The sequence below is a fragment of the Gavialis gangeticus genome, unplaced genomic scaffold (genome assembly GCF_001723915.1).
Source record: "Gavialis gangeticus isolate Ggan-Ray unplaced genomic scaffold, GavGan_comp1, whole genome shotgun sequence".
Classification (NCBI taxonomy): Eukaryota; Metazoa; Chordata; order Crocodylia; family Gavialidae; genus Gavialis; species Gavialis gangeticus.
This window is the reverse complement of record NW_017729028.1, coordinates 38,847,819-38,858,761: the sequence shown is the minus strand read 5'-3', so window position 1 is coordinate 38,858,761 and position 10,943 is coordinate 38,847,819. Positions and strand designations below refer to the sequence as shown.

Here is a 10,943-nt window from a genome sequence, read left to right as displayed (position 1 = left end):
AAATGCAAACGATCAATTAAAATGGTTTTCTAAATGGTCATAGGCCCTCCATCCTCTGGGCTAGAACTAAGAGTGCTATAGAATAAGATAGAATATTTTGATGCAGTGTTTCTCAGCTCATGGGTCTTGACCCTTTATTGATCATGAACGTCAACAGAGAGAATGAGTGCTGAAAGATTTATTACAGTCTAAAGAAAGGAAAATCTTTCTCCCCCCCCAATACATGCGCACTCTTAGGGCCAGTTTCTATCCCATGTATTAGGCACTCAAATGTGATTGTACTCCATCCTGCTGAAGTCACTGACAAAAGTGCATGCATGTATAAGTACCTTGCCATCACTTGACCCTTAGGACTAAATCACTGAAATGCACTGAGGTACAGGAGGACTCGTGCACTTTTTGGACCAATTGTTTCCCAGGATCTCTGACAGCGTGGAATAGGATCTAGGCCCACTTAGGTATATAATGTGTGGAATAGGATCTGGCCTTGACACTTTAAGGCAGCGATGTTCAACCTCTCTGCCCTAACAGGCTGGGGGGTGGAGTGGAGCCAGTGCAAAGTCCAGATCCTATGTTCAGGGTCAGCATGTAGGGTTGGTCCATGGGCGCAATGTGTCATGTCATGTGACCCCCATACACCAACCCAGTCCTGCACACCAGATCCAGTCATGGAAAGACCATAGGCTGGTGTGATCTGATGTATGGGGCCATGCCATTCAGACTGCAGGGCTTCCTCTGGGTCTGGAAATTTGGTGGCAGTGGGGTGGTGGCAACACTGATTGCTGTGGCTCTGTGAGCAATTAGCACTGCTAACTGTTCACCTGCTGCCAAATTTCTGGACCCTTGAGGAGCCCCAGAGGCCAGGTAGCATGGCTCTGTAAGCCAGAAGTTGCACACCACTGCTTTAAAGTCAAGTATGAGAGACTGAAGAGTGAAAAGGACTTCCCAGATCATGGAGTTCAAGCCCCTGAAAACACATAAAAGACTATATTGTGCCACAAGAGCAGGGGAAACAGTACCATGAAGAGCCACCAGCTCAGCCTCTCAAAAAAAGACACATGATACAAGCTCATCATTGTTACTGTGGGTATATATTTACCCTTGTGTGTGTAAGAGTCTCACCCTTTTTTGATTTCACAGAAGAAGTCACCATTAGGAAAAGGGTGAGACGCTGGGATACCGTAGCAAATCAGCCTGAGCTTACTTGCATTGTGACATACAGTGTGGTCCTAGTGATATAAAGCGCTATTCTTTTATTATCCATATCTCGGTACAATAGGGGTGCACAGCATTATAAGAAGCATCATGGGCAGATCTAGGATTTTGAAAAGTGGGGTGTAGATGGTGTGATGCCTCATCACATATAACACAACACATTTTTCTCCAATTAAAAAGAAACGAGAAGCTTTACAAATAAGCTAAGGACTTCAGTTTAAGATTGAAGCAAAAACAAATGCAACTTTATTGGAATGTGCATTACTTTGCTATATTATATACTATATATAAAAAACACAACAAACTAGGCAAAAAAGAATCAAAAGATGTCATTTCATTAATATTGTAGAATTAAACGTACATCTCCTTTTTAGATTTATAAAACAAAATCTAGCTGTTTTGAGCATCTTGACCATGCATCCAGTGTTCACTGAAAATTATTTCCACACCTGAATTAATGTTTCCGTTCTGTGTTAATGTGTTTAGCTAGAGTTAAAAACAGTCTGCAGGACTGTGAAAAAGGAGTTGCATCACTGGGAGCGGCTAACACACTGCAGAATTGCAGATGGAAGGATAGTTTGATTACTGGAATATCAAGACCATTAAAAAGGAGAGAAGGTCCTTAACACCTGTGGTATGAAGAGTTTAGAAGGAATCAGGTGGATTACAATGAGCCATGAAGTCAATCGACTCTATCACTGCTGCCTGAATAGAAATGCTGCTGTAACTACTAGGCAGTTGCTTTTAAACTTTGAGTGGAGCAAGTACCAAAGCAGTTGCACCACTTTACACTCTTCCCTCCTCCCAGATCTGCCCCCTGAGAAACTTGAACAAGGGTACACAAAGGACTTTGAGAACTTCTGTGCCGGCTACCCCCTGACATGGAATAATTCCCACAGTATAATATACTCCTCACACTTATGTCCTAGATGGGATGCTAACATAACTGACCCTAATTTTAGTTTTGATGCATCTGCCCTTTTGGATCTCCAAATTCCCTTGGGTACAGGAGCAATGATCCTACTACCACCTCCCATACCTTCCTGTCTAGAAACAAAGTGCAGTTCCTCTGTTCTTTCTCCCTTGAGACTAAGGGAAGTCCATGTCTTTCACTAGGTCCTTAATGTGCACCTCAGCTGAGCACCGCGATCGCACTGCCTACACATAACAGAGTCTTTGCCTTCCATTCCAGGCTTTGGCGTCTAGTCCTCAGCGAAAAGAAAAGCTACCTGGATATCTGCAGGATCTTGTGAACGGTGTAAAGAAGGAAGAACAAGAAATAAATAAGTCTCCTCCAGACCTGGGGGCAGTTGTCACTATGCTGGATTTGGTTTCAAACATCCCAGCAGAGGCAGAGCCGTCCATAGTGGAGGTAAATTGCAGCTAAATCTTGTAGAAGTTGGCTGATCCTTTGGCCTCTGGGTCAAAGTAGAATTTTTGTTATTTGATTAGCCAGCACCCAAATTGCAGGGAAATTGAAGGAGCCAAAGGGTGGGTAATAGGAAATGGACAAAGATAAGCATGGTGCTGGTTGTTAGTAAAAAGCTGAGCAGAAAAGAATGGCAGGCATCAACAAGAGTCTCACTGGTTTAAGTGGGTACGTAGGTCAGGTGGTTACAAGATGGGGAAATCAGGGTCAAAGATACTGGAGCTAAAAGCCAGGAAGATAGTTAGGAGAAAGGAAAAAGTATAGCAGCATTACAGAGGAAAAGGGGAGAAAACCTGGTTTGGTTGACACCAACTTTGAAAATGAAACAACTGAGGGGAAATATCAATATCTAGGAGTTTAATATGGACTAGACAAAAGAAGAAGATAGGTGAGAATGGTACCCACTTATTGTTACTGGCAATAACAATGACTGTATAGGTCCTGTAGGATTTTATTAAGGTCATCCATCTTTCTTTATTACAGAACTTCCTAACTACAGTAGACATCATTGTTAATAAGTCCACACTAAATTCCTGGAACGAATTGAACCAGCAGGAAACATATAAGAGTTCTCTGTTATTGGAATCAGTGGAGAGATTTTCCCATAGCCTCCAACCAGTCAATAATACTATCCCCCGTATTAGAAACACCAACCTGCAGTTAGAAGGTATAGTTATCCGTGGAGACCACAAGTCACAATATGAAAAGAACTTCACCTTCTCAGGTTCATCAGACCTCAGTGGTAATGTACTAATTAAAGAAGCACAAATTCAGAACATACAACCAAATACAACTATCATCAATATGGCTTACTCAACCCTTGGACAAATTTTGCCCCACCGCAGTAAGACCAATGAGTCTGTGAATGGCCTAGTGATGACGACAACAGTGGGCAGAAACATATCCCAGGGCATTGAGATTATTCTGACATTTGCAAAAAGCAATGTGTCTCTGATTAATCCCAAGTGTGTCTTTTGGGACTTCAAATCAAGACAATGGAACAACACCATCTGTACACCTGAGGAACAGGAGCAGAAGGTCACGTGCACCTGCAAACACCTGACCTCATTTTCAATTCTGATGTCACCCAAAGCAGTGTCCATTGGAGGAAATGCACTAGATTATATTACCTACATAGGTTTGAGCATTTCCATATTGAGCCTGTTGGCCTGTATTTTAATTGAATTCCTGGTATGGAAATTTGTGACAAAAAACAGAACATCTTACATGCGCCACATCTGTATGTTAAACATAGCCACTTCCCTTCTGATTGCAGACATCTGGTTCATTGTCGCAGCCTCCCTCCATGACAACGCGGAGAAAATGAAGGACATCTGCACAGCTGTCACATTTTTCATCCATCTGTTTTACCTCTGTGTCTTTTTCTGGATGCTTGTTCTGGGCCTCATGCTCTTTTACCGTCTGGTCTTCATTTTACATGACACAAGCAAGACCACCCAGAAAGTGGTAGCTTTCTCATTGGGTTATGGGTGCCCTATCATCATATCAGTCATCACCATTGCTGTCACACATCCATATGGTTCTTACAGAAGACAGGGTGCCTGTTGGCTCAACTGGGAGACAAGTAAAGCTCTTTTTGCCTTCGTCATACCTGCACTGATCATTGTGGCTGTGAATTTTATCATTGCCATTGTAGTCATAGGGAAAATCCTGAGGCCAGCTGTTGGTGACAATTCAAGCAACCAGGAGAGGAGCTCCTTCATTCAAGTTGGGAAAAGTATTGGCGTCCTGACACCCCTGTTAGGCCTTACCTGGGGGTTTGGACTTGCAACTGTTATTAAAGACAGCTCAGTGGTGTTCCACGTACTATTCACAGTTTTGAATGCTTTGCAAGTGAGTATTGAAGCTGATTCTTTTTCTTCTTCATTTCACTTTTATTGCATTTATTTTTCTATGACCAAAAATGTTTTGCCTTATTGTGACTGTACCAGGCTAACCCTACATGAACACCCTAGGCAAGTATGGCAATTCATTTGGTAGCAACATTGAGCAAGTGTTCAAGATTCACGACAGGAAATTGAACTAGCCATCTTCTACTGCAATAACCAGGAACAATGGGGCTCTTTGAGAATGTGGTGGCAGCCATAATTGGAAAATTCCTTGTCTCTACTGGTTTCTGTCATTTCTGTGACATGGATGATGGTGACAATGATTATTTATATTACAGTAATGCCTAGGGACTTCAGACAAGGCCTACTCTCTATTGTTTTAGAAGCTGTACAGGCACATATGATGAGGAAGTCAGTTTCTGCCTTAAAAATTTGCTATCTAAATAAGCAATATAGACAGTGTATGAGGAGATATAGTGTAGTACAGTTAAATAGGAGATACATGCATGCATTTAATATAATTCTCATGTTTCATAGGGTTTATTCATTTTGCTCTTTGGAACTGTCTGGGACAAGAAGGTAAGAATTTGAATAACTCCTTATACCCAAGGCAAATATATGATTGTTATTTTAACCAAATACACAAAGTAATTGACTGACTTTATTTGATAAACACAGGTACGAGAAGCCTTGGTGAACAAGTATCCATCAACCAAATGGAGTTCGGAACAGACAAAGGTTAAATCTTCTCTTTAACAATACATTTTGTAGTTATTGTTTTAACCCTGCACTAATCTACATGCATTTCTAAAGAAACATAATTTTTATCTAATTTACTAGAACCTGGCAAATTATTTTTCAATATTCTTAAATTTTTACTTATAGTTTCTCAAAACCAGAGAAAAAAGAGTTCTGAGGAAAAAATATTTTCCTTTAAAAACTGAGGTCAACATTTTGTTGAAAATTCTTAAATTTAAAATTTTGTTCAATTTTTTTTTTAATTAAGGAAAAATCAGTCTGATCTCAACTTTACATACAGACTTCCACAGAAACAAATGGAGAATCTGAGTTTGGGTAAATGCTCATCAACTCAGGAAACAACAGAACTTGTGCTCAACCTGTAACTACTGGGGTTTAGAAGGAGAATTCCCATCCAGGCAGGTTATCACATAAGAGGTTTCTACACTTTCCTCTAAGCAGCTGGTACTGGCGGTCAGAAAAAGGATAACGATGACCCATAAGTCTGATGTAGTATGTTAATTGTTGTGGTTCTGCTATTTGTAAATGTTTTAAAACCATAGAAAAATAGGCAAATAAGAGACAATGGATTTTGTGCATGCAAAAATGAATTGTGTCCATCAAGAGTCCTGACAGACAACAGCTACAGTTGGGAAAACCTGCCAACTATGAGAGCAGCAGCCTCATTAGAGGCCAAGGATGAAATAGCCTTTTACTATACGAGCTAGGACATGCAGGTCAATGTTTAAGACCATTAAAGGATTTTGACACCCAATGTGGAAGTGACACATTATCTAAGCACAAGTGACCACAATTGCAGGGCCAAAAGTGATGCTCAGATACCTTGCCATGGAGGCACCTAAACTCTACCAGTGCTGTACTTAGATGCTTTACATTTCAGTAGGCACCATAGAGCTGTGTCTATGTCTAGGCCTAGAATTGCCCCAGTCTTGGCATAGCTGAGGAGCTCAGCACCCTACTCTTCATCAAGCCCAGTTGGGATCCAGAAATGAGGCATTCCCTTAGCTATGGCTCCTGCAGACCTGATCTGGTTCTCAGAGCACACCTATCATGTACCCCAATGGAAAAATGCACCTGCCGTGGCTTTCAAAAACATGGAGGAGGTGAAGGTGACTTCCTAAAGCATGGAGCACCTGCTCAGGAGGCAGAAAAGATGGTCCACGGCAATGGTCAACATGAGGATGTTTAAACCCATATCTCTCACCCGGATTCCACTCAAGAAGCTGGTGCCTAAGAGTTAGGTGTAGCACCTAACTAGTGGGTTATTGAACATAGCCCTTTGTCAGGGCAACAAGAAGAAATTTGTGCTGTCCCTACCAGTGCTGTACTCAGTGCTACAGGTTTATGGAAAACATCTTCTCAACTACCTGACGCCTTTCACCACATTCCACTTACTCCACAAGTTTTGTAGAGGGTCTACCGGTTTCCTGTTGAGCTGGGAACATTTTCTAACAATTTTCTTAAATGCCATTCTTCCTCTATTGCCTGATGCCCTGCAGCTGCTGGTTGTGTGGCTGTTCTGTTTGGGGGTAAACAGTATTACATCTGAAGCCAATCTAATAAGTCAGTCCAACTTAGAACAGTTACCTTGAGCTACAATTCTACAAGCCACCAATATTGATATGGCAGCACCTTTTCAGTCAGATTACCCTCCTGTATCAAAAATAAGCCGTTTCTCTTTAAAAATAGAGATAAAAATCATTAGGGTTTGGGACCTGATTCTGCACATCTAATTTGGGTACAGTCCCATTGGCCCAAATCCTGAGAACCTTGAACTCTCATTGACATCTGGCAGTTGCCCCTTTTGAGATCTTGGCCCATTTCAATGGGAATGTTGCCTGAGAAAGAGGGAAGAAAAGAAGTAGAATAACCATGCTTCCACTGTTGACTTAAAAATGAATCGTTTATATTCAGCTTCTTCCTTTATCACCTTAAGAATCTGTATTTGAAAGCTAGTGAATTGCATTATTTAACTCCCAGTGCTACAGCCTCAAGAATCCAGGTGAAGAAAGTCCTGCAGAATTTAACGGAGAATGAGGACTTCTCAAAGGAATGCAGAAAATTAATTCTGTTTATAAGGTTTTGCAATAACCTCTATGAACCGAAACAATCTCTATAGAAGTGGATTGTTTTCCATCACTGTAGACTTCTCCGGTATTCCACAAAGGAAATTCCCTTCATTTCCAGCAGTATAGATACACTTCAACCCTATTACAACACCATGAAATTCTCTCCCATCCCCTCTGACAAGTACCAACTTTTTTATAGGTTGCGTTCCCCTGGCCTTTGGTGGGGGGGAATCTTGCACGCTTGCATGCTTGTAATTCTTTCTGACCCAAAGAGGATCTGAATTGCACTGCCGTGCTAATGGGAATTCTGAGCTCAGACACCAGAAGGCCGTTCCCTCTGGCAGGACAGGTCCTGGAGTCTAACCTATTTTTCATATGCACCATTGAAAGGGAGGTTGCTTGTCTCTACATCTTGTATGAGTCATTTGAAGTTATATCTGTGTGCTGCGTTTCACATCCACTGAGATCATCACTATAAATGTACCTGGGGCTGGCTTGGAAGGTGCCCAACAAATGGCAGAGTTGCAGCCCTAATGAATGTTTAAGCCTAAAACACGATTCAGTCAAAAAAGAGCAAGCTGCAAACACAGAGAGAACAATCCCAATCCATATCCTATGCCAATAGGTTGACTTGGACTAGATGCCACCTTGGAGCCACCCACATGCTGCCCCCTCCCACCATTGAAAAGCCTGTTTTTTTTAGGGCACTTCCCAAGTGAATGGATACTGCTCAGTCAGTATGAGAAGAGGGGATTTTAGAGTCAATGTGCCAGCTGTTGGAGCATCTGCTCAAGCTGCTCAGAGGTATAATATTAGCCCTCTCCCTTGCTTCAGTCCATGACTCCATCTTTCTAGCCTAGCCAATGCTTCAATAGAAGAGGGAGTAGTGCCCAAAATGAAGCTCCCTTTATCTAATATGCCCCATGCCTCCATTCATAGGTACATCACTCTCTCACATGCACCACTGAACGGCATTTTATTCAAGCAATTTCTTTTAAAGTATGGTTGTAGAAAATGTCTTTGACTTTTAACTAAAATCGGCTTCCGCTTTACAGTCAACATCCATAGGAATCTCCACACCAGTGTTCTCCATGAAGTCTCCCTTGTCAAAACCATTAAACAACTTACGTGGCAAAACAGGTAAGTGACAATGGCTGTACTTCCCAGCACATATGGCAAAGAGGGTGGAGGAGACCATCCTAACCCTTAGCATCTGATGGAGGGGTTGGTTCTAATCCTTAGGGCCTGCCTAGCTGTCTATATAGGGTGGTCAGCAGACTTGCACAACAGTGTAGACCCTGGACAGAGTTTGATCTACTACAACCAGAGCTCCTTGCAGTCTGGGGGATGCTGCTGCTAAGGCATTGGTTCTGGCTGCTGCAGCTGGGGCATGGATCCCCTACACACTGGCTGCAGCAGCCCTATGCTATGGGCTTTCTGGGGGCTGCCAGTTTGGTGACCTCTCTAAACCAGCACCAGGGCATGGTGCCCCGCTCATGTCCCCCTAGATGCACTACTGGACTTACAGCAGTATCACTGATAGCTGGAGTAGGTTTACGATGCTGTTTTTCATACCCTGGTAGATTAGTTTTATTAACAACTCAGTAATCTCATGGCATAGCGCTCAGAGTGCACCATCTTGGGATGAAGAAGTCTAAACTGTTACTTGAGGATGGTTCTTGTTGCCTGAGACAGGCATTCCTCTCAGGCTGGCTTTTCAGGTGATACTTAAACATATATTCCTCTAAATTTGACTAAGACCACTTTGGTTCCTAGATCATTTTAGCCAACTATTACCAAGAAGCAATAGGGGAGGCTTGGCCTGAGCACAGGAAATGCTCCCTGTTAATTAATCTAAATTAAAAATTATCTTTTATTTTTAGCCACATACTGGGACAAAGCTTAGTCCAGGAATCTGTTCCTGAAGACAATAAGGTTGCCTCAGTGTACAACTGAGAACAGAATTTGGTCTGTATTTTTTTTTTTTTAAGTCAGGGCATGTTTTTTTTTCAAACAAAAATACTTAAAAATTATGCTTCTATCTTCATGTTTAGACAACTCAGTCAGTGGCCTGATTTTCTGAAGAGTTATGTTTCCAGAAACTTCAGGTTTTTTCTGTGAGAGCTGTTGGCTACCTACCAGATTGAAAATCATGTCACTTGCCTACATGCCTAGGTAGCCATAGATTTTAAAGCCAGGAGGCCTTTGTGTCATCTGGACTTACTTAACTATGAATGTGGATTACTTCGGCCTTGGCCTTAGTTTGCAGAGCAAAATTTTAGTTAAAGTCCAGAACTCAGAGTAGGAATCAGGTGTCACCTTCCTTTAGCCAGTTTAAGCTTTCATTGGCAGTATTCATGTATCAGTTCCCCATGTCGTGATGTTATGATCTATGGTATTGCCACAGCCCAGAGACAAGAGGCTTGTTAGAGGATCTCCCAAGTCATCAAGATGGCTAGATGGGCAGGTGTCACAGTCTCCATCTTCTAAGATTAGCAAGTCCAGTGCTCTGCTGTCTGCATGTCCAATTCATTTTGCATTTTTTGCCCCCAGGAAAATACAAAATTTCATCCACAGAAACAGCGAACTTTTCTACTGAAAACACTTCCATGGCCAATTCTTTCTTTCACTGATGTGCTTTAAATGGCAACCTGAGTATCTGTAAAGGGACTCAGGTCCTCTTGGCCAAGCTGAGAACCAAAACAAAACCTATCTGTGAATCGTAGAGAAGTGGACTGTTTCACACAGACCATGTTGCTTGGTGCATTCTTTAAGAAGCATCTTTCTGTCTAACATGTCAGACGTGCAATTCTTCGGGAGACCAACAATGGGAGAAATAATTAAAAAATATTACAACTCTACTGGGCTCCAAGTCTGTAAGTATCTGAGAGCCCTCAGCTTTCCTTACAGTCAATGAGGAGGTGCTCTATGCAGTATTGAGCCGTGCGACTGTGCACAAGACTATAACACTATGTGCACAAGACTTCATGTGGTTTTAATAATTTCTCTTTGCTTAGCTACCTGAATAACTCCAAATGCATGCCTGTAAACACAAATGCTTCATTGCCCTGTAAAAGGACCTGATGGTTTTTATAACTCAGCTCATCTTGGAACCACTGGTTCAAATCCCAAACATTTCAGCTCAATGGACTTGCCCCACTACTCACTTCAATTGACAGATTGATTGAGCACTATAATGGTTCCTGCATGGAAATCTCCCAAATAAAACTAATCTGGTTTTAATTGTTTTGGAAATCCTGAAACCTTCTGTGGTGCTTCAGTGAGAAGACGACAACTTATGTTAAGAGACATTTGACTTCTGTCTTTTACCCCAGTGGCAACTGCATTTCCCCGCACTGTGTATGTAGACAGTTCCATGTTGTACGTCTTTGTGCTTTGGTCTTCCATTGACAAGGAGAGCAGTCCCAAAGTCAGGAGCCTTAAAAAATCAGTCTCAACCAGGAGAGCATGCCAAGTGCCCACAGGATGAAAGCAGCTATTGAAATTATTGCTTTAATTTTGAACTAGCATGCTTTGTTTTAATTTTTTTTCGCAACCACTGAAGATTCGAATGATTTAAGCACAGGCCTGCAAAATAGTCATTGCCAAAAGCTGAAGCGT

General features: G+C 41.9%; 1 protein-coding gene across 1 annotated transcript in view; it reads left to right on the top strand.

The window, feature by feature from the left end:
- The window catches only part of ADGRF5 (adhesion G protein-coupled receptor F5), a 74,650-nt gene that overhangs the window by 56,714 nt on the left and 6,993 nt on the right, over nt 1–10,943 (top strand). The window contains exons 15-20 of the mRNA XM_019520690.1: nt 2,408–2,587; nt 3,128–4,498; nt 5,032–5,073; nt 5,173–5,232; nt 8,378–8,462; nt 9,876–10,920. Coding sequence (XP_019376235.1) covers nt 2,408–2,587; nt 3,128–4,498; nt 5,032–5,073; nt 5,173–5,232; nt 8,378–8,462; nt 9,876–9,955 — 1,818 coding nt within the window. The 3' untranslated portion in view covers nt 9,956–10,920. The remainder of the gene's footprint in view (nt 1–2,407; nt 2,588–3,127; nt 4,499–5,031; nt 5,074–5,172; nt 5,233–8,377; nt 8,463–9,875; nt 10,921–10,943) is intronic.